General features: G+C 39.5%; 3 protein-coding genes across 4 annotated transcripts in view; 2 read left to right on the top strand and 1 right to left on the bottom strand.

The window, feature by feature from the left end:
• LOC134815853 (tetratricopeptide repeat protein 28-like) overlaps positions 1–22,367 on the top strand; it is a 108,924-nt gene that overhangs the window by 84,613 nt on the left and 1,944 nt on the right. For both annotated transcript variants that reach the window (XM_063824436.1, XM_063824435.1), the window contains exons 6-21: positions 10,825–10,967; positions 11,353–11,422; positions 11,693–11,932; positions 12,049–12,138; positions 13,002–13,183; positions 13,301–13,487; positions 13,650–13,825; positions 14,192–14,456; positions 14,619–14,792; positions 14,917–15,114; positions 15,279–16,848; positions 16,972–17,087; positions 17,177–17,321; positions 17,525–17,658; positions 17,882–18,063; positions 22,189–22,319. In XM_063824436.1, the coding sequence (XP_063680506.1) occupies positions 10,825–10,967; positions 11,353–11,422; positions 11,693–11,932; positions 12,049–12,138; positions 13,002–13,183; positions 13,301–13,487; positions 13,650–13,825; positions 14,192–14,456; positions 14,619–14,792; positions 14,917–15,114; positions 15,279–16,848; positions 16,972–17,087; positions 17,177–17,321; positions 17,525–17,658; positions 17,882–18,063; positions 22,189–22,319 (4,003 nt within the window). The remainder of the gene's footprint in view (positions 1–10,824; positions 10,968–11,352; positions 11,423–11,692; positions 11,933–12,048; positions 12,139–13,001; positions 13,184–13,300; positions 13,488–13,649; positions 13,826–14,191; positions 14,457–14,618; positions 14,793–14,916; positions 15,115–15,278; positions 16,849–16,971; positions 17,088–17,176; positions 17,322–17,524; positions 17,659–17,881; positions 18,064–22,188; positions 22,320–22,367) is intronic.
• On the top strand, positions 3,802–10,534 carry LOC134815855 (uncharacterized). Its single transcript, XM_063824439.1, has 4 exons — positions 3,802–3,912; positions 8,096–8,177; positions 8,332–9,083; positions 9,223–10,534. The coding sequence occupies exons 1-4, from the start codon at positions 3,892–3,894 to the stop codon at positions 9,784–9,786; spliced, it is 1,419 nt and encodes a 472-aa protein (XP_063680509.1). The 5' UTR covers positions 3,802–3,891; the 3' UTR covers positions 9,787–10,534.
• On the bottom strand, positions 18,366–20,429 carry LOC134814672 (uncharacterized). The gene has a single exon (XM_063822838.1). It carries the CDS (start codon positions 20,427–20,429, stop codon positions 18,597–18,599), a length of 1,833 nt encoding a protein of 610 aa, XP_063678908.1. The 3' UTR covers positions 18,366–18,596.

Genomic DNA, 22,367 nt, shown 5'->3' with positions numbered 1-22,367 from the left:
GAAGATATGACATTAGATATGATCATGAAATTAATCAAACATTAACGTACTTTAGTAAGACAGCTGAATTTTACAAACATTCAAAAAACTGTAATGTCGACGAATGACGATGAAATGTTATCGTCTCGTTGATGTCTACACGTGTAAAAATGCGTATTTGTGTGTGAGCGTCTTCACATCTGATTGGAATGGGCAAAATATTGTTTAGAATTATCTTCTGAAGTCCGTACCTACATTTGGAAGGCTGTGGATGTGATTGGTTCCATATACTTATAAAGAACGTGATATTTGGCCCTCGGATTTGAAGGAGAATGCACAAATTTGGTCCTCATATTTAAATAAAAATGCGTAATTTGTCGTGGAGAACTGAAAAAATCGCGATTTGTCGCGAGGATCTAAGAAAATCGAGATTTGTTGCGGCAAACGTCAAAAATCGCGATTAGTCGTGGAGAATGGGAAAAATCGCGATTGGTCGCGGAGAATGGGAAAAATCACGATTCCGCACGTGCCGCGATTTCCTTTTGACATTGATTAGTGGAGGTATGTGGGTGTAGACATCGCGAAAGCGCAAAATATGGGCGAGGTCAATTACGCAAAACTGTCCCATGCCCAGAAAGTCTAACCAAGCCGTTTCTGACGGGTCCCTAGAAATATTCCAACTCTCAAGCTTCGGGGCGGTAGTTGTATATATTTGGATGGGAATGTTACCAGATCCATGACTTACAGGCAAAATGAATGCCAGATCCATGACTAACTAAAAAAATTAATACATTTTCCATCTTATCTTTATTTAGGTAAAGATAATTTAATTATAACACATCTGTTCACGTTTCATGGCAAAAAACAGTACTGAGTTCTGATCATGAGTTTTAACATTAAGACTCATCAGAAGTCGTTCAACAGGTTTATATTTGCTCAAAATATTATTCTGGTTAAAAAATCCACAATCACCATATATTCAGGGGCCTAAAAACAATGTTAAAATTGAATTAGAGATCTGAAATTTTGCAGGGTGTCTAGACGTTGATAAAATCGATGTAATGACAATTTCTAGTTTCGGGAGTATCGGGAAGGGTTTTTTAACAGGATGTGTGTTATGGCGATTCATGATACGCTGGAAATTGAATTATATAAGACAAATCTAATTAGCAATGTTGAGATCAACATATTGAAAACTTAACGTTAACGTAATATGAACATGGAGCAATAGTTTACTCGGCAGATACAAAATAATGTGAAGAGCAGGGACTCCAACTCTTTTCAAAAAACCTAATAAATCCGGCCATCTTTTAAATCGGCCACAGCATATCTGGGCATAGATTGATTTTAAAATTAAATTGAATGTACATCATTCGTGCTCAATTATCCAACAATGTATTCTGTAATACGTCAAAGTTTATATTGTGTGACCAGTTGTCCAGTTTATGTAATCAGGTTAAAAGATTACTGGTCACACTAAGTATAAGGCCTGAGCCAACCCGTAAAACGTAAGTTCTACACTTTTCTTTTCGTTTAAATATCCGGGTCGTCTGGTCCTACTGGCGGATGATATCTTTCAGATAAAATTTGGATTTTAATAAGTTAAATGGGCAAAATGGCTGTGTCAATTCTCTGGAAAAGCATAAAAATTGAACCCGTTGTAGAATGAATAACAAGTTTGTCTTAAAATGATTAATTTTCAGAAGCGTGTAAAATTCATCACAAAATTTTACAGAATAATTGTCATATAAAAATCTACTTAAGAGGAAAAATCTACTCATCTGACCGTCTCTTGGAATCAGAGCAAAGGTTCTGCCGCTTTCACAAAACCTGTCCAGACTCCACTACGAGAAATACATCTCTTTAAAAAACTGCCAAACTAAATTTTCTACCTAAAGCATTAGCCTAAGTATGGCCACTGGAGCCGAATTTCGCCAATTAGGGCCGATAAGGTAATTTTTGTAATTAATAGTTGTGCAGTTAACTGCAACTAGGATTAATCACGGTTTCACGATATTTATATATTTATAAACCTTTTACTGGCCGTAACTATTGTATTCTCCCTTCCCCGTCTCCCCCTTTGTTAGTTTTAGAACTTCTTGATGGTGGCATTCTAAATTGACCCGGGTTAACTTAACCTAGTTAATGGTTATTAGTGACCTCATGGTTATTGGTTTCAGTAACGAGGTTTCAGGTATCACTTTTTAAAAGTGGTCCTGTTTTCCCTTCTGTGATCTACAAACATATACAAACATCATTTATTGAATATTGATGGGTTAGACGCTATCTTCCGCTTTAATGAAGATAATGTACATGTGATTTTTAATTAGCCGATTGATATAATTTGATATAAATTGATATAATTTGATATAAATTGATATAATTTGATATAAATTGATATAATTTTAATTTTATTTCTTTAAATCGAGCACCAAAACCATGTTTTAGAAAAGAAATTAAGCCTAGAACCTCCGTTTATTATTGAAATAGAATTCAAATGTAACTTACGAGACATATTTAAATGGTACGAAATCGGTCGGATCGGTTTCAGTATGTTAACTAATAGCTTTGGGGGATTTAAAAGTTGTCTTTTGAAAATAACCTGTGGTATTCCACAATCCACAGGGGTCAGTGTTAGGCCCCTGCTCTTTATTATTTTTATCAATGATTTGGCGAATGTATGTGAGTTAGCTAAATTTATCCTCTTTGCGGATGATTTAAACCTTTTTCCTCAAAATAAAGACCGGAATTTAAATGGGTTAATCATTAATTTCGAAAAATGCTGCTTCAAGTTTCAACATACGAAACCAATGTTCTTTCGTTTGAAATTATTAGCCTTGTTTAACTTATTTACATACTTTAATGGATGTATTGCAATGAGGCTATAATTTTAAATTATCTTTTTGATCATGATGTACCGTATCATCTTTTGTCAATTTCACTATTTAAAAAGAGATTTAAGAACCATTTGCTTCATATACAAAACCTAGGACTAAATGGGGATCATAGATGGTTACCATGTAATGACGATATCTTCTCAAATGTATCAATTTCCAAAAATAAGTTAGTTTCAACTAGGGAAATATAAATTGAAATTAATGTTTTGGGGACGTTTGTGTGTTTTTTGTGTGTTTTTGCTGTTGTGAGTATTTAAAACAAGTTGGGGACTATACTTGTAACGGTTAATAAGTGTATACGTCCTTATTAATGTTGCCTCCGGTTAACTAGACTGGCAATATTCACTTTTTTGTTTTAATTTTTACTTGAGATCTCATATCATAAAAATTTACCATCGTGATACAGGTATTGATTTACCTCTCTGCGGTGAGCCACCGCTTCCCTCCATCGCCATGTTTGAAGCTCTCTCATCAACTGTTAGTGTTTTACTTCAGAGGGGAGTAAGATATTTTATACTTTACAATTGTATAACAAATAGATTTTCTAATCGTGTAAATCGTGTCGTGTATTTAACAAAGATAACCACAAAGATGATTTAACATTCCTGATGTTACCAAGTACCGACTACCGACAATAGTTAATGTTTGTCTTGTTGTGGATTGTTATCAATCGCCAGCAAAAATGTGACCTAACTGATCAAATTACACCAAGAACCGAAATCACTATAACATTGCTGTGTGCCTGTTCATAGTAACGAGATTGTAGCTCTACTTGCTCAGATAAACAAAACGTGACCCCAAAAACGTGTATATGTAGTATGTACACACGTTTTACACTCTGTCATAATATTTACCGAACATGATTAAACTGAGCCATTCATTTTTGCGGAGATAAGACTTTTTTTGATAAGAAATAGGTTTGAATAAGAAAACAGGTTTGCTCAATTGCTACTGTATTGCTATTAGTGTTTTTACATTTACTCCATCGATATTTGTGTAGTTAATTTTTGATAAAATGCAGCAGCAGATAAAACAGGTTTGCTTAGTTGAAACTCTATTGCTATTAGTGTTTTTACATTTACTCCATGGATATTTGTGTAGCTGTTACTCAATTCAGTCAATTGCTATTAGTGGATTCTTATGACAAGCCTCAGTACAGGAGGGAAACTTTAACTACAGTTCGGTTCTACGTTACGAAGTTAAGAAACTTATATAATATAACAGATAGGGATTTGAAGTGGGATTTGAACGCACGCCCACATTCGTGGACCAGAATGCTCATTCGTACGAATTCAGGCGCCTTAGACCACTCGGCCATCCTGACATACTAATTATTGCAATTTTACTCTTTATAATTTAACGCTAAATAAAGCCTCGTCACTTCACCGTAACAGCCGTGTAGTCACTGGTCATGTGAGGGGGTCGAGTTATGAGTAGCTGTATTTTACGTTGCGATAATATTTTAATATAAGAACATCATGCTATTAATCCTGTGTAATCCTAGCAGGAACCCGTCTAACCCTAAACAATTTTGGGCACTAAAATTCTTATTCCTTGGACAATGTTTTATTTTTTCATGCTGATTTGAAGGCCATTAAGGCATTTGACCCAGTCAAAAAAGTTTCAGTTTTATATCTTTTACGGTTTTTGCGAATCGTCTCGCTGTATATATAGTAAGATTACATTTTTATAGTAAGATTACATTTTGCTATTAGTGGATTCTTATGACAAGCGTCAGGTTGGAAACTAAAGTTCGGTTCTACGTAACGAAGTTAAGAAACTTATATAATATAACAGATAACTCTGCTCACTCCGCTCACATATATACAGATAACTCTCTCACTCTGCATACAGATAACTCTGCTCACGGACCATAAGAAGACACTATTTCTCAGTAAAACTCTTTACCTTGACAAGAATAACTCTCCATTAATCCAGTAACAAGATAAACAAAAAGTATTTTATTTTATCTTATCTTATACAGAGAGTCCATTCTGATTTGTACGGAATTTATTTTGTCACGCTTGACGATATTGCACAGCAATTCTCTTTCTTCATGATGGGCACTTTCAAAAACTTCTGTCACGAAAAAGATTTAAAATTTGCCAGTTTTTTAGTATAATTTGGTGGATAATTTTTGGAACGAGATGAAACTCTAGGATATGGTGTGCAATACCCTAACCTTTACTTTCTGCCACTTTTTGTTTCGATTAAGGGCTAAATCTGGTGGATAAAAGTGAAACAGACCAATCCAGGTGGCCTTAAAACTGACTCCGCAAAAGGGATATTCCATCTAGAAACAGTTGTAGTTTCATGATAGAACACATCTAGGGTTTTAAAAGATTGATAAAAAAGCAAATTATCCCGTTTTTGTGATTTTATCCAAACGGCTCTAAAGGCTAAAAGGAAACATAGTTTTTGAAAGTACCCTCAATCTTGTAGAGCAATTATGAATTACTATCCCCGTATTCAAAACTTGGGAGCATGATTATACCAATTAACAGTACTTTTATGTGATTTGATTTGATTTGAAACTTTTACAAAATAGCAAATATACAAATGTACAGCAAATCGAACAAACATATAAAATGGGCCGAAATGTATAAATGCTATAAAGCGTGGGTCAGTGAAACAAGTACAGAGGACAACTTTTAAAACACGAGGTTTATGGCCGCCCAAAGTCTCAATAACGTCACCTCCACCTAGTAATAAAATTATGAAATATGAAGTGTGAAACAAATTATGAAATATGAAGTGTGAAACAAATTATGAAATATGAAGTGTGAAACAATCAAGAAATAGAGTATATAAATTATAAAATTGTCTCTCAAATACAGATAACGTCCGAAAAACTATTAAGATACACAATACTCATTCAAATACTGATCAGTGTCCGAGAGACATGAATTGCTTCATGGTGGTTTCTTATCACGGCTACAGACTTTCCCGTACCGGATGTAGTGGTCGAGATGAGTCTGTTCAGCCCTCTTCTTCTTCAGGTCGGTAACCAGATGTTTCCTCGTTGCTCGTTCTTCGCTAGATCTATCTGGACAGATCCATACATTTTTGTGGGTCTCAACTAGCCTCAGTCTTCCTGTTTTCATCAGAATCTGTTGAACCGCTGTTGAGCTTGGGACAGTGATCTTTACTGGTCGGATAGTCGTACTACCTGGCCTCTTCCTGCCGACTCTAGTCGCTTCGAAGTGAGGTTTCTCCCCAATCTCCTCCAGAACTGCGGTTACTAGCGCTGGAAGCTGTTCTTGCTCTTCTTCTTTCAACCCAAACACAATCAGGTTTTTGCTCCTGTCCTCCTCTGCAGCCACACTCTTGATCACCTTCTTCAGGATTTTACTGTTGCAGACCGTACCACTTGCACTGTTCTGTTGTACAGCTGCACTGTAGCTCTTAATCCCTGACTCCACCGTTGTTTGCACTGTCTCCTTGACCGACGTCTTAAACAACTGTAGTTCTTTGTCCTTCTGCACAAGCAGCTGGCCCTGCAGCCTGATCAACTTGTCCTTGTCTTCTAACGCTTCCGTCTTCAAGAAATATATGATCTCCTCCATTTGAGCCATCTGGCATTCATGCCGTTGAACGAGGTCTATTGCTTCCACAAGCCGAAGTGCCAGATGCTTTTTATAGACAGTTGGAGCCATAAATATTTCTCTGTCCATATCTCCACCAATATCTCTGTCGGCTATTTTCAGTTCTTTTCCCAGCGCAATGAACCACTTAGTACAACTGTCCTTCAATTTTGTCTGTTCATCATACTCGAATCCTTGAATTTGGTCCAGAGATTGGGTCACCTTACGATCATCCTCCATAGTGTACTTGTATAGGAATGTACAAGTACACACGCAAAGGCTAACTACGCGGTAGCAACAAACTGAACTTATCGCAATTTACAAAAGATAAGGGAGCTCGATAATTGTAACGTAAGCTACACTGACTACATTTTTTATTCGAAGATAATTAGTCGAATTAATCATCAGGCGAAACTGCAGAGCACGCAGTGTTTCAGAGTATGAATTTGAATATTGAAAAGTAACACATGTTCCTATTGATTACAACATTAACATCGACTGAATCTACTCAGAAATAATCAGAGCTTTATCTTGAAATAATTATAAAACGACTGAATCAGAATTAGGTTTTAAATGTATGGACAGTGAACACTGTACAGGATAGCTAGGGGCGAATGGAGGCCGGTTCACACTTCACAGGGATGGTCCTAAAAGCGAACCGCGTAGTATTTTAGTAATGAAGATAGTAGTGAGCCAATTATGGTTTTTAACCGTTCTAAAATTAACAGAAGGAAGAAATTACTTCACTCACTCTATGTCTACTTCTCGTATTTAAGTTTTGAATTATAAATGAGCTAAATTTCTCCTTTCCACAGTCATGTGACATTGCCAAATCTGATTGCAAATCAGGTGATCCATACATTGAAATTCCTCGGAAAAGTCAGGTTCCTGTTATTTACTAAGTTTAAAAGCAAGTTTATTACAAATTATTTAATTACGTAAATCTTGTTATCTGCGCTGATAACACCAGGACTTCCACCATTTTCAAATTAGTACTTTACTAGCGATTTCTAGTATCTACCTATGATCCGAATGAAATTATCTTTCGTATTTAGATAAGAGAGCAAATTCTGTGCCTGGCCCTAATTGGGTCTCTGGCCCCACACTTGACCCCTTTTTGAGCCTACTTGAATTCCTGAAAAGACAAAACTGGTTTCAATTAAACCTAATATCTTAATTGTGCCGGGCAACATCATGTATCCGGAGTATAGATAAGGTTACATGATCCAAATTACGTTTCCGCGGCCCGACATGACGCACAGCTGTTAATTGACAATACTATCCGGTTTTCATAACAAGTACTAAACTCCGGATTATAAACTGGCCCTTAAAAAGAGATGACAAGGGTAAGGATTATAATTTGTTTAGTGTCGGTCATGTAGTGACTGCTCTCCTCGGTGCTAAACTTTCTCAACTTTTAAGTCTATTGCTCGGACTTATCGTTGGCGAAGCCTTGACCCTTTCTTTTACTCGATGTCTGCTTGGACTTTAAATCTTACCTTGCCTCCTTCTTTTTTGACAATGTCTTTGTCCCTTTCAAAGGCCGCCTTCTAGTTCTATTCTGATTTTGTGTATTGCTCAGATATTGTTTCTGATTGGTTTCCTGAAGTTTTACTGAACATTTTACTTTATCAGGTTTATAGATTACTCAAAAACTATAAAATGGGGGATTATTCTACTTCATCTCATAGTTCTCCGTGCTACACATCTGAATGTGGTAGGTGTTGACTCCTACTATTGCTTATCTTAGATCTTAAATCAAAATTATTGGCATTTTATTTGTAAGGTTGGATGATTGGTTTGGTAAATTTATACCTAGAACAACCTAACAAAACGTCAGATTTTTTTTCGATTGACCCCATTTTTTTCAGAGTCAGAGTACGAGGACTGCAAAGGAATGTCAAAGAAAAAACAGCTCTTTATGATCGGACTCCTCATGGTCAACTCCCTGTGTCTCTGGATAACATTTGGGATTAGGAGCGGCTTCCTTCTGGGTTCCTTCGCTGAACACGACATCCCCAGTGGCATGGCAGGTCTGGTTGAGGGGAGCATGCTACTCGGCTATATCCTTACCTTCGTGTCCGGACTGGGTAACTTTCTGATGAGGAGATACAACAGCAGAATTTTACTGGCTGGCAACTCTGGAATCACCGCTCTCCTGACCCTGGCTACTGGAGTTGTCTATCTGGACCATCGCAACCTAACCGTCGTCATCGTCTCCATTGGGCTGAGGATACTCCAGGGCTGCTGCAGCTACTTCTCCTATGTTTTCCTCTTCGACACCTTCAGCGCTCAGTTCTCGGCCTTCTTCGACTTGGCGGTAGCTCTTAACGGTCTAGCTGGGTACGCTGGAATGGGCCTCAGTGTAACCATTGGCTGTGTCCTCTTCGACAAGCTGGGTTACGTTACCACCTTTGCTGTTGCCAGTGCTTTCTGCATGGTGCAGGCGCTTTTCATGCTGTTCCTACCTCCTACTCCTACTTACCTGTCGACCCAGAAACCAGAGAACAGGGGTGAAAATAAAGAAGAGGACAGTGTGAAGAAGGTGAACAAGTTGAGCTGGCTAACCATCATCCCTCTCATCGCCTCCCTCTTCATCAACCTGAACTTTGGATACTTGCAGGTTTGTGTGTTTTCATCTTCAATATTTTCTTCGGTACTTTTTAGTGGGGCAATACGATATTTTTAGTAATGTGAATAATACAATATTTGATTATAGTTTCAACAGTAGTCGAGAATTTCTAACCATCACTTTTATTCAGGTGACAATGACGGAGTTTATGCATGAGTCACTTGGAAAATCCTATTCTTTCGGAGGACTAGTTTTCTCTCTTTCCACAGTGGGTCTTATCCTTGGCAGCATATTCTCTGGGATAGTACTGCAGGAGAAACTCATCAAAGCTAACACTCAAATGCTGTTCGGAGCTATCCTGATGGTAATGGCTCTCCTGTTAGCATTCCCTCCCGCCTCTGTAGAATGGATTGCTGCCTTCTCCTCCTGGCCGGCAAGTCTGTTAGCAGGAGCTGGAGAATCATTGGTCACCCTAGCTGCCATCACCGCCATGTACGACGTACAGAGAGAAGTTCGCGGAGAAGTCACCCCAAAATGTGCAACGAACATTGCTGGAATGTGGGTGGTGGGCTACGCTGGTTTCTACTTTGGAGGGTCGGGGATGGCTGGTGCAGTTAAAGGACTCTTGTCATTCTACCACATGTCGCTGGTTATGGTGGGGTGCTGTGCACTTAGTGGTGTGATGTGTGTCCTGATTGGGTGCATCAACAGGAAGAAGTCAAGTGGAGAGAAAACCCCTCTGCTGTCTACGTGACCCTGAACTTTCGTCTTAAATCAAGACAAGAAACTTACTTGATACCTTAACTGGAAGATAAATAAGGAAATTTAAGGATTATGACTACTGCAAGTAAAGTGAATGCTAATAGATCGTAATGATTTTAGTGCTAGGATGATGTTAGTGCTAGTCTCATGCTTGTGCTAGTCTGTTAGATGATTTGAGGTGATGTTAATAACATTATTTGTATCAAATTTAGGCGACTGAAAGACATTGCAGAACACTTTTTGTTATTGAATTTTCTTGAGTTATATATATTCTTGAGTTATATATATTCTTGTATGATGTAAATCATATAAATTTCATCGTGAATGATATTGATTTAAACTTATTTTCTGGAATGAAAGTGATAAAGCCCAATGGCCTAGATCATTGTGTTAAACACAGTAGCAGTCAAACCCCTAAAGGGGTTTTTGTCTCCCCACAATAATTTTATTAGCTACATCAGAGCCGATGAAATTTATAAAACATATGCGAACCAGAAGTGGAAAAACCAGTTTTTAACAAAATAAGATAAGAGCAGACAATGTGGAATACCGGGTTTGACTGTAAGACTTCTCCAGATGAAAGCTGGATTTAATTTATCTGGTAAGATAATGATAAGTGCTACTGCGATTACGTAGAGTAATTTGATTACGTGACGTAATTTGATGTACATAGAGGTCGTCTGATATTTATTATGTTAATAACTACTTGGATGGCAAATTGCAGCTGCGCAATTAATATTATCTGGTTGTTTCACTTTCTAAACCTTTACCTGGACATACGTTCTACCAACTTACCGGATGGCTTGCTCCCTTAAAATTAATCGCTTAAATCTTTAAAAGTGAGAAGGAAATAACACAATTTTCGCGCGAAACTTGCACAAATGACAAACTTTGCACCATGCAGCTTCGACCTCGAGGAACACGAGATTGTCATAACTCATATTGCTTCGTAGAGTCATCGAACACAAATTCGGACTATTGAAAAGTGAATCCCCATTTAACGACAATTGAAACGTTATACTCACAACAGAAACGTTCGACGGAACACAGAAGCAGCTCCGAAAGCTGGGCTTGGATCAGAACCCCTTCGTAATGTTATCAGCTATTGGGCAGGAGCTTCTTTCTGCTGGGAAGTTCAAAACAGCACTCTCTGTTCTGAAGAGCGCTGAGCAGGTAATACTGTTATATTAGAACGGTAAGGGTACTATGAGAATAGTCAAGAGAGTTCCGCTTATTAGCTACTCGACAGTTTAAATTGGGACTTATATGGTTAATCGAATTCCCGTTCATACATATCTGATGAGTTTCACTCATGAATAAATTTCTCTGTACATCCCACATCTCCTTCAACAGTATCAAAACAGTTCCCTCCACGGGTGGCTTGCTATATTTATTAAAGTATTAAGCCCGCTGGAAATGATTTTGTCAGATGTTTAAGACTTATGCAGTACAGTTATACAAGTCAAATAAATCCCATTTGACGCTGAGCTAAAGCAGATGAAATAGACGTTAACTCACCACAGTTTTGTCGAAGCGAGGTAATCTTATTTTTTATCAGGTAAACACCGAGAATCTACGCTTGAAGGGATCCCTGATGTCTGCTCTCGCTTCAGCTCACTGGAAACTTGGTAAGTTAAATACGTAGGTTGATGGAATTTGATGGAATTTGAAAAAAAATACAAATTTAAATTAAAGAACGTATTAAATTGTGGATGACCGCAAAATGCCGAAACTAGTCGATTCACAAGCGGGTCGCCTCGAGATACGTCATTTTCGTGTCTACATGATAAATTATTACTAATGCTACTATACACAAATTAGTGAACGGTAGAACAGATTGAAGACTCGTTCATCACGTTATCTAGATAACACGAGCTATAAATTACCATGTTGTCTAGGTAATCAGAAGCAGGCTATTGGCTACATGGAAGAAGACCTGGAAATATGCCGTTCCCTAGGTGACCAACACGGCGAATGTAGAGTGATGGGTAACCTGGGAAACGCCCACTATACAACGCAACAGTACGACAGTGCCATTCAGTACCACAAAGATCAGCTGCTGCTCGCAACTGAGATTAAGAGCAGGAAGACTGCTGGTATGGCTCTGGGAAGTCTAGGCCATACTTACTCGGCCATAGGTTCGGATCCACTCACCGTTTAGATTAAAGCATCTTTATTGAAAAGAACTTTTAAAAGCTCAATTTTACCTACTGACAAGCTTGATTGTTCCGATTGAAATGTATTGAACCCTTAGGCGAACAAGACCAAGCCCTAGCGTGCCATGAGCAGTGCGTGGCTCTCGCACAGGAGATGGGCAACAAAGTCTCAGAGGCCGAGGAATATGGTAATGTTTTTTAATGTTTTGATGTCCGTTTTTATCACATTTTTATGCCGTTAAAAGTTATAACCTTTTGTGTCCTGCATTCCTGTATATATAATAGTGGTATCCACTACCGATAAGGCTGCCTATAATCTACAATACGGTAATGTTCGGCGATGTAAACAGACCAGTATTATCTTGTTTGGTGGTGATTGGCTCTCAATCGAACAGCGAGCCAAACACAGCACTGTCTATCATGTCAATTATACTGGTTTCTTCATACTGGTCAAAAGGCCACAAAGCCATCCAACCCAGCCAAAAAGGTTTCAATGGTATATCTCTCACGGTTTCCGCGGAAAGTCATGTTAAAGTTGATCTCGTGGTGTCAGTAAAATGTCAACAGATAATGATATACATCGTCTCGCTTTATATATACTAGCAGGAACCCGTCTAACCCTAAAGTGGTGTCAAGACTCGAGAGACTAAAATAATTATTACCTATTTAATTCGCGTTTTTGACACCACTTGGGAGTCCAAATTTTGGGCACTAAAATTATTATTCCTTGGCTAATTTTTATTTTTTCATGCTGATTTGAAGGCCATTAAAGCATTTAACCCAGTCAAAAAAGTTTCAGTTGTATATCTTTTACGGTTTTTGCGGAAAGTTGCGTTAAAGTTGATGCCGTGGTGTCAGTAAAATGGCACAGATATATATATATATATATATATATCGTCTCGCTTTATATATAGTAAGATAGCATTGCATAGCATTTTCTATAATGTGAACCAATATTTAGGCGGGAACGCTCAGATTCAGAACTAAACAACCGCAGGTATATATAATCGTATCGCTTTATATATAGTAAGATGATAGAAATGCTTCTCAGGAAACATTGGTTGTATCCACCTGTCGAAAGGGGACCACTCAAAAGCGCTTCAGTACCATGAGCTCCACTTGTCTATTGCCCAAGAACTGGATCAGTTACCACTGCAGACCAAAGCTTACTTCAACTTGGCTACTCTATACCAACACATACACGACTATTCTCAAGCGCTCAAGTGCTACCAGGTTAGATTTGGGATATTGATTTAAAAAACTTACTTTAAAACTTGTCGGATCAAGTTTTTTAGACTCGGCACCCGTTTATTTGATACTTAACCGTTAAGTTAACGCATCCTTTACCAGGAGATCCTGACATTTGGTGTTAAGATGAGGAGCAGATCGGCGGAAATGAGAGCGTACGCTGGTCTGGGGTCCTGCACTCGGCAGATCGGGGAGCTCATCACCTCACTTAACTACTACCAACAGTACCTGAGTATCGCTCTTAAGATACCAGACCATTCCGCCGTCAGCAAAGCTCACTGTTGTTTGGGTCAGCTATTACTTATTTCCATTTGTTGGTTTTTATTGGTTTTTGTTAGATTTTAAACGACATAGACCCAATTTATTCATGTCATCGCTATAACGGCAATATTAGCGATTTCTATCACGTTGAGATTTATCTCAATTCTGCCGACACACCCTCACTCTTCAGGAAATATAAATCAAGGATTGGGCCGTCTGCCAGAAGCGCTTGAATCTCACAAGAACCACCTAGTTAAAGTTCTGGAACAGAGGGACCGTATGGCTGAGGGCAGGGTTTATGGAAACTTGGGAAACGTCCACTGTGCCATGGGCCATTTTAACAAGGCTGTAAAACTTCACGAACAGGTTCTTTTCAATTATGTTCCCTCTTCAAAAGTTTATCATGAGATAAGGATTTATCATAACCTCATGTGGACACCAGGAATCCAGTATGTTTATCCAGTATATTATCCGGTATATTATCCAGTATGTTTTATCCGGGATACAATTAAAATCTGACCATTCATTAAGTTTGAGGAAGTACACTGTAGCTTATCAATCTTCAGACTTAATTGAAATTGTGAGTTGGCCAGGTTCCAGCTCAGTACACTGATTTCAGAATGGCGGGATATTGTTCATGATATTATACTAGTAATATGACTTGGCTTACTTGATACCATAGCGATCACTTCTAATTAACTAATTAACTAATTCGCTGTCTCCTCTCTGCAGGCGTTAACGATAGCGGTGGAAGAAGGGGACACGGTGAGCCAAGCCTCCACAAATGGTAATCTGGGTATTGCCTACCAGGGACTAGGAGAAGACATCCCAGCACTGAAACATCTGGACGCTCATCTGACCATATCTAGAGAGTGTCAGGATACGGAGGGGCAACTTAAGGCTCTGTCTAATCTGGGCAACTTCCACGCTAACAAATCAGACTTTAATACCGCACAAGACCTGTTTCAAGAGCAGCTTGAGATCAGTCAGGTCAGAGGTTAGTTCGTGAGGTTCGCGCCAAATTTTATTAGTTTTACAATTCCAATTATTTGGTCTTCAATCAAGGTTACTGATAGAGATACTGATAAAGGTATTGTGATGAATTATGATTTGAAACCTAAAAAGAAAAATGCAGCTGTTAAGAAGAGCACCACCACAGGTGACGTGGAGGCACAGTGCAAATCTCTAAACAGTGTAGCACTACTCTACAAGATACAGGGATCACTTCACTCCTCCATCAGCTTCGCTCAGAAAGCAGTCTCCCTTTCTGCAAACCGTCCTAGACTGCTCACCAAGAATCTTGTTACACTTTCCAAACTGTATCATTTGAGAGGTGGGTTCCAGCACTCCTCGATTGTTAAGTTTTCAAACTCGACCATATCCACTTTTTGTAAGTTCCCAATACTCCATATTCTGTCAGTGTGGTGTCTATTGTCTAACTAAGTGTATCTTGTTAGGCCAGCACAATGACGGGAGGAATGCGTTACAACGAGCGTACGACACACAGACGGACACACAAACAGACACACAACATTGTGTCCTCGTCAACGAGTTAGGTGGAGCTAATTTGGAGTGTGGTTATGTGAACTCTGCTCTGGAACTCTTTTCAAAACTATCTGATCTTGCTCAAGATAATCAGCTCTTCAACTTTGAAAGTAAATGTTTACTTTACCAATTACCAGTGATAAGTAATTAGTAAGGCCTAATCATGTAACTGGTCGCTTACTTGTTTACTTGTTTCGGATTCTAAACTTGAAAATCGAATTAGTGGTTCATTTAAATGTTGTTACAATATCAAAATAATATTAAATCGTTGCAGTGAATTCGTTAGCTGGATATGGGAAAATCAACTTGCAGAACGGGAATTATGTCCGAGCTAAGGAATACTTCGAGTCTGCCATATCAATCTGTAAAGAGAGACATCTGACGAAGGATGAGTTTTACCAGCAGCTGAGTTTGAGTAGAGTGCTCTGTGCACTCCGGCAGTACGAAGATGCTCACTCTTCCCTGGTCTCAGCTGGGGAGCTGCTGCCTAACAAACCTAATCTCTCCCAAGATGACAGGAACATGTTAGCTGAACTCTCTTGTGGGTTCGGGGACCTCAGTCTTGCTAAAGGGGACTACACTGATGCACTGGAACACTTCAAAGAGCAACGGAATCTGTTAGTGGGTGAGGAGCAAATCAGGGAAACTGGAAGCATGGTTCTCTGTTTGTGGTTGTTGGGAAGCGGATATCAAGCTCTGAAGATTCTGGAATCTCTGGAAGATTCTGTGACTGAAGAGTGTCCATACGTGATGCTGACTGTACTGGACACGCGAGCCAAGTTAAACATGAGCGCAGGACGGTTCAGTGAGGCAATACACCAGCACGAGATGAGGTTAGATCTGATCAGAAGACAAGGAGACAGGGTTAAGGAGCTGTTGGTTCTGAGTGATCTGGCAAACGCTTACCTGGTGGAGGGGCACTTCGACCAGGCGCTTGTAAACTATGACCAGAGTCTCATGATATCACGTGATATTGATCATGTGATCGGGCAGTGTTACGCTCTCATAGGTCAAGCTAAATCGTATTTTCAGATGAGCGAGTTTGACACTTGTCTCAGGCTCTGTGACGAAGTCGATGATCTCTACAAGAATTCCACCTTGATCTCGTGCGAGTGTCGCCTACTTTTGGCAAGATCAGCATTGGAACTGAACGAATTAGAACAGTGCATAGAACATGCTAGGATGTGTATCGAAGAGGCAACTTACTCACCCCTGCTGCTAGCTACTGCCACCGCAATTCTTGGTCAAGCTCTCGTTGAAAATGAGGAAGAAGCGGCCGGACACGAGGCAATCGTTTCCTCTTGTTCCCAATTTGAGATCATTCTGCTTCAACGAAGTATAGACTTTATTTACGAGCAAGTGAGCCCGATTCAGGAGATCTCCTACGCCTACCTTTACAACATGCAACACAAACCTATAGACACAATGTGGGTTCATGAGCGCCTCCTGAGGTGGGAGAGGGCCCGGTACTTAGCCCCCTCGTCCCCATTTCCCGCCCCTCACGTCTCATCCCAGTCTCTAAGTGATGTGTGTGGGGCTCTGGGAGAGAATAGTGTGTGCCTGGTAGTGAAAGTAAACACTACCCTGGTACATACCTGGTACTTAGCTGGAGGTCAGCAGGGTCTCTGTGATTACCACCAGGTTGAGATCAGCGACAGGAACGAGTTCCTCATGTCCTCAGAAGCTGCTGAAGTGATGTTTGGAAATGTTGTGAGTGACATCAAGCGAGTCCTAAACACTCCAGATTCCCTAATTTACTTGGTTCTGTCGGAGGACTCCATAACTCAACCCATTGTCGACCAAGTGAAGTTCCAGCTGTTTCCTAGCATACCTGTTTCCATTTGGTGAGTCAAAATATTGAGAAATTCGACCATCGAAATGAGTTTATTGAAAATAATAACCACACAAACTATTAACTGACCTAGCTTGCTGTCAAATTAGAGGAAATCGACTGATCAATTTCTCAGCGGGTGTGTTGACGACCTCAGTAGACATGCTCACCACACGACTCCAGAGAAAAGTCTAACTCCCGTCGTCTTCTCATCACATGACATTCTCAACCAAGTTTCTGACCTGGTTAATGGTAAGAAGCTTAATCAGTTAATATGAGTTATCCCCTCTTATTTTGGTACGGTGGTACTCTCAGTTCACTTGTTGACCTTTATTTCTCAGGTCGCAGCACGACAAGAGTTGAAGACCTCAGATCGTCCCACATTCTCCACATATCTGCAGATGTTATTTCCTTCTCAGAACTGGATCCGGATATGATCTTTATTGGAGACGTATCTGCCGACTGTGTTATTCTCTACAATACAGGGTACATACACTCAAACTGTGAACTCCTTATCACTGCAAATTCAGTTCAATCTTATTATGTTACAGTTTACTCCAATTTTAATTGCCTCAAAGTTTGTCTATCTAATCTTGTAAGTCTGCCAAATTATGTTCAATTTAACAATGTTATAGTTAACTTTAACTAAGCAAATAATTAACATTCCTTTAAAACCACGACTCTCCCAGGGAGCTGTTGTACGAGGACATCACGAGAATATCTGTCTGTTTACTCTCGAATGTTCGGTGTGTTGTAACCCTTCTGGAAGTTTCTGAGAATGTTCTTCTGTTCATCGAGACTATCAGTAATCTTCTCAAGCATGGTAAATTTCCAGCTTGCTCAATCTTGTCTATATTGCTACGTGTATATTGCTAGATCTTACTAGATCTTGCTAGATCTTACTAAATCTTACTAGATCTTACTAGATCTTGCTAGATCTTGCTAGATCTTACTAGATCTTACTAGATCTTGTGTCTCTATAAAATCACATTTAAGTTTTAAAACCCCTGAACTGACCCATACTGAGCTGACCTCTCTCTTTCCAGGGAGGAGCGTGATAGAGGCGGTAACCTCGGAGATGAGTCTCTTGCCCAATCCTGCTACAGTACAATGTTACGGGTGCGATTGGTTGCCAAGACAACCTGACTACGTGTCAGGTGTGCGACTGTTGCTAAACTCTGCTGATGATAATGAAATCTGCCCGGCTATCAGAGCCACTCTTGAAATCGTAAGGGCTTTTTAATGTCTTACATGTTATATATACATATATCGTAAATCTTATCTCGGTTAACTGTATTTTCAAAGATCTTCTTTTATTTATCTTAACAATTGAATAATTTGATACGTTTATAAAAACAATAATTAATAATCAATAATAAATAATTATCAAGACATTATTTGTAAGTGGTTACATCAAGCTATTTGCTATTTGAGCCATGCTCGAATCAACGTCATACAGTAACATTTCTAACATTAAAACTTAAAACAATAATTACAATCAACTTAATGACAAGAAAGCAGTTACAAATTTTAGGATAGTGTTAAAGAAGTTTTTGGAAGACAAATTTTCAAAATATATACATTATTACATCAAAGAATTACAGTAAGTCAAAAATAAAATAAAATATTTTCTAAGCATAGTGTGAAGGGTCATTTCACGGAATTGAACATGCATAACTCAAGAATAATAAATGTCATAAAGATAGCATTCCGATCTGGCATTCTGGATCTGGAATAATGAAGTTTCACGTGGCAGTGTCATTAACCACCACCAGCTCCGCACAACCAGGACCTACTGCATCTCACTTCAAGCCCACTTCTATAATCAGTACAGTTGCAAGTAGTCGACTGAAGCTCAGTCCATGAGGAGTCACACTCGGGATAATCCTGAGGGAACTTGTCCTGTGAGAAGAGGTAACCTCCTTCGTTCAGAACTAACCCCATCCCGTCCCGTAAGTGTGTGGACACGTGACAGTGGAGAAACCATGCCCCTGGGCTGTTAGTGTTGAGTCTCAGTGCCACTGCTCCTCCAGCTGGTAGGATTACTGTGTCCTTCAGGACCCCCTGTCTGGACCTCCTCATCAGATCTTCTATTGGCTCTGAGAAGTCAGTGTTGATGTCCAGTAACGGACAAAGGTCATCCTGACATCCTAGTGTTTTTCTTGTGACTATTTCGAGGACTTCAAAGTGGTGTCCGTGCAGGTGCATGGGGTGGCTTAGATAGGATCTGTTTCGGAGCACTATAGTGACGGATCTGTTTGTTGGTACGGATAGGATGGGTGTGTGTGAGTTCACCTTATCTTTAGCAGCAGACATGATTACTGGAATGTGGGGAACTAGGTTCTGTGTGTATTTCCCCCCGTCCATTGAAACGAACCACTCCCCACTGTTACCCTCCATAAAATCTACCGTGTGATATTCAACAGAACCCAACAAACTCTGCTGTCTTGTAGGAACTAGGTCTGTGAGAAGTTTGCAGTTCAGTTCCGGTCTCTCAGGATACATACAGTTGAGTATGTTTACTGTGTCCATCTCTACTGTAAGGTCCTTGTTTGGGGGTATTTCTTTATTGTAGGGAATTAAATCGTTCATCCTAATTCTAAGTACGCCCAATGTTCCTTCGTTTTCATTATCTCTCTCCATTGCTCTAATCCACACATTTTCCGTCGGAAGTGTGATGTTGAAGTTGACCAAGACATCATACCTTTCTCCTGAATGAATGAGAATCAAGTCAGTTTCATAAGCTTCAACAGTGTGCCCGTCTGTGGCAGTCACTATTAGCTTGTATCCATCAATACTGAAGAAGAATGCGAACTTATTCCCTCCGTTGATAATTCGGAACTTATGCTCTCCATTTTCAACCTCTATTTCGTGAGTCTCCTCGCCATTAAGCACACCTGACCCTAAATAGTTTGGATAAAGATCTTGATATAAGAGAATCCTCTCATTTCCTATCCGGTAACAATCCTGTGAAGTACATTCAGGAATAATGACCGCATCTGTATCGTGCACAATGAGTGGTCCACGGACAAAGTCCAGACCGGAGGGTGTGACATCAGACAACATATTGTGGGTGTGATACAGATGAGTGCCGGGCAGATCCTCTACTTTGAACTGATACAAGTAAGATGTCCCCGGGACTATGGGACACTGTGTAACACCCGCCACTCCGTCGTACACCTGATATCCCCTCATGTTCAGACCGTGCCAGTGAATAGTGACCCCACTGTTAGCAAGTCCGTTAGTCACTGTAACATGGAGGATGTCCCCTTGTCTGACGTGTATTGCAGGCGCTGGTATCTTGCCATTAATTGTCTTGACCATGTACTTTCGGTCACCAACTTTTTTCTTCGTCTGCTTGATCTGAAAGGAGTAGGTTCTGGTGGTGGAAGGTTGACCTAGCTTTAAGTAGTAGACCAAGCCCAACACTACCCCAGTCAGGGCTAAACTTGCTAAGATGACACTCACAATCATTATTCTCTTCCTCACACAAGTTCGTCTCGGTAGATCTGCCTGAACTGGGGGACCAGTTGAAGGAACAAGATATGTTTCATTTTCATCCCCATCTCCTAAATGATCCTCTTCAGATAACATTAACCTGTTTTAGAGTTCAAATTCAAATGCTGATAGTTTATCAATTATCATACCGGGATACTGGTTCCAGTAACCCGATCTTCACAAACCCAAGACACAATACCCACTCCCCTGACCGACCCCCAGCACTGATGGTGGGTAAAACCTAAAACCTTGTGGCATCTCCAGAAACCTCAGCTTACATACGTAGTCAAATTTACAGACACAAATACGTGCAAATAATACATAATGTATGATATTTGTGCATACGAACATAAACTTCAATAATACGCAGATATGATATGTTTGATGTTATAAAGCTACGTAGAGAAAGCAGTTTAACAAACATTATATGCTAAGACGAACGTAATATGTTTCTAATAATTAATCAGACAATATCTCGTACAACCATAATTAACTGCATGTCAAACGAGGCGATCAACCCATCACATGAGACAGACTTTATTAAAGGCCACCCTGTATAATATACAAACCATGTATAATATAGGCAGGAGCGCTCGATGGGAAGCGTGTGGGGTTACTAAGGGATATATTGAATAGTTTTATGGGAGGTCATTACAGATGCGAGATTCAATAGGAGAGGAGTGCTAAGTTTGGTATAACTTCATTCAACTTATGTATTTTCAGTTGGGTAACATCTGCTCTCAGGGTTTACAAAATGCCCGACAATATTAACAAATCGATTATTGTTACTAGCTTCACAGGTATACTGGGAGATAATTTATCCAACTATGCACGCTAAAAGGTAACAGGTAAAAGTTGGAAGTGGTGGGCAGGACTATGGTGGGGGAGGGGGATGACATGTGCTTCTTTATGAATTTGATGATTGCGTAAAAATGCAGACTTTTGTAGTCATCATTGAAAATGGATCAACATACAACTAAGTACTTAAATTGAAGCATATCAGCTTAACGTCATGCACTGACGGTCAAACTAAACAAAAGCGAACTGCATGCATCATAATACGATTATTCTATAGAAGGTCAAATACTGTCCAACTCCCCATCAGTATCCAGTTCCATTGTCTGCCTGATCAGATCTCCAAGATAAAGGAACCTAAATACGTGCAAAACATGTACTTAATATAATGCAACTATGTTACAAATCTGATCGCTACAATATGTACTGATCAATCTTCAGTATCAAAACAATATTCTTTTCGTGCAGCCAACTTGTGATTTGTTTAATTAACGAGCACATATGTTCGTTCTTAAGAGCAGTGTAGCGTAGTGCAGTGGAGCAGTGCAGCGTAGTGCAGCGCAGTGCACTGGTAGTGCAGCGTAGTGCACTGGTAGTGCAGCGTAGTGCAGTGTAGTGCACTGGTCTATATTGAGGGTATGGTATGACAAGAATGATTTTACAACTGCTCGATTAAATGACAGTGGGATAGTGATGATGGACCTAATTATCTTCATCGATAATTTCATGATCAGAAATCAGAATCGTCGTGGAACCCGCACATTGCTAAAAGACGAAGAAATTATATTACACCGGATCTTTGAGTTCACGCTGCAATCATGATACTGTATGAAACGACGACTTCAAATTTAAATAATGAGAAAAAACGATTTCTCTGTAAATTAATACAGTTAGTTTATAAGTGTAGGCAGGCCCAAAAGGGTATACACAGTATTCAAAGAGCCTGATTCGAAATGAGTTGAGGAGAAACTATGTCGTAAACTGAAACGTTTTTTAATTTTTTGTGAACAGATTGGTCAGTTAGCTGCTAATAAATTCCCTATTAATGTTATCTTCGCAGATTGACAAGATAAAGACGGGATTCAATAGACAGGGTCCGATGACGGTACAATTTGATATACTGGGTCCTCTTCAAGGCTGGGATGAAATCCTACACTCTGTGGGAGCAGCCGTGTTCAGGGATAGAGTATCGTGAGTCATTTCAATTTTTCTTTGTTATTCCATTCAAATAATGGTGAA

This window comes from Bolinopsis microptera, chromosome 5 (assembly GCF_026151205.1).
Source record: "Bolinopsis microptera isolate Bmic1 chromosome 5, MBARI_Bmic_1.0, whole genome shotgun sequence".
Lineage (NCBI taxonomy): Eukaryota > Metazoa > Ctenophora > Tentaculata > Lobata > Bolinopsidae > Bolinopsis > Bolinopsis microptera.
Note: the sequence above shows the minus strand (reverse complement) of the source record. Positions and strands in the feature narration are given on the sequence as shown.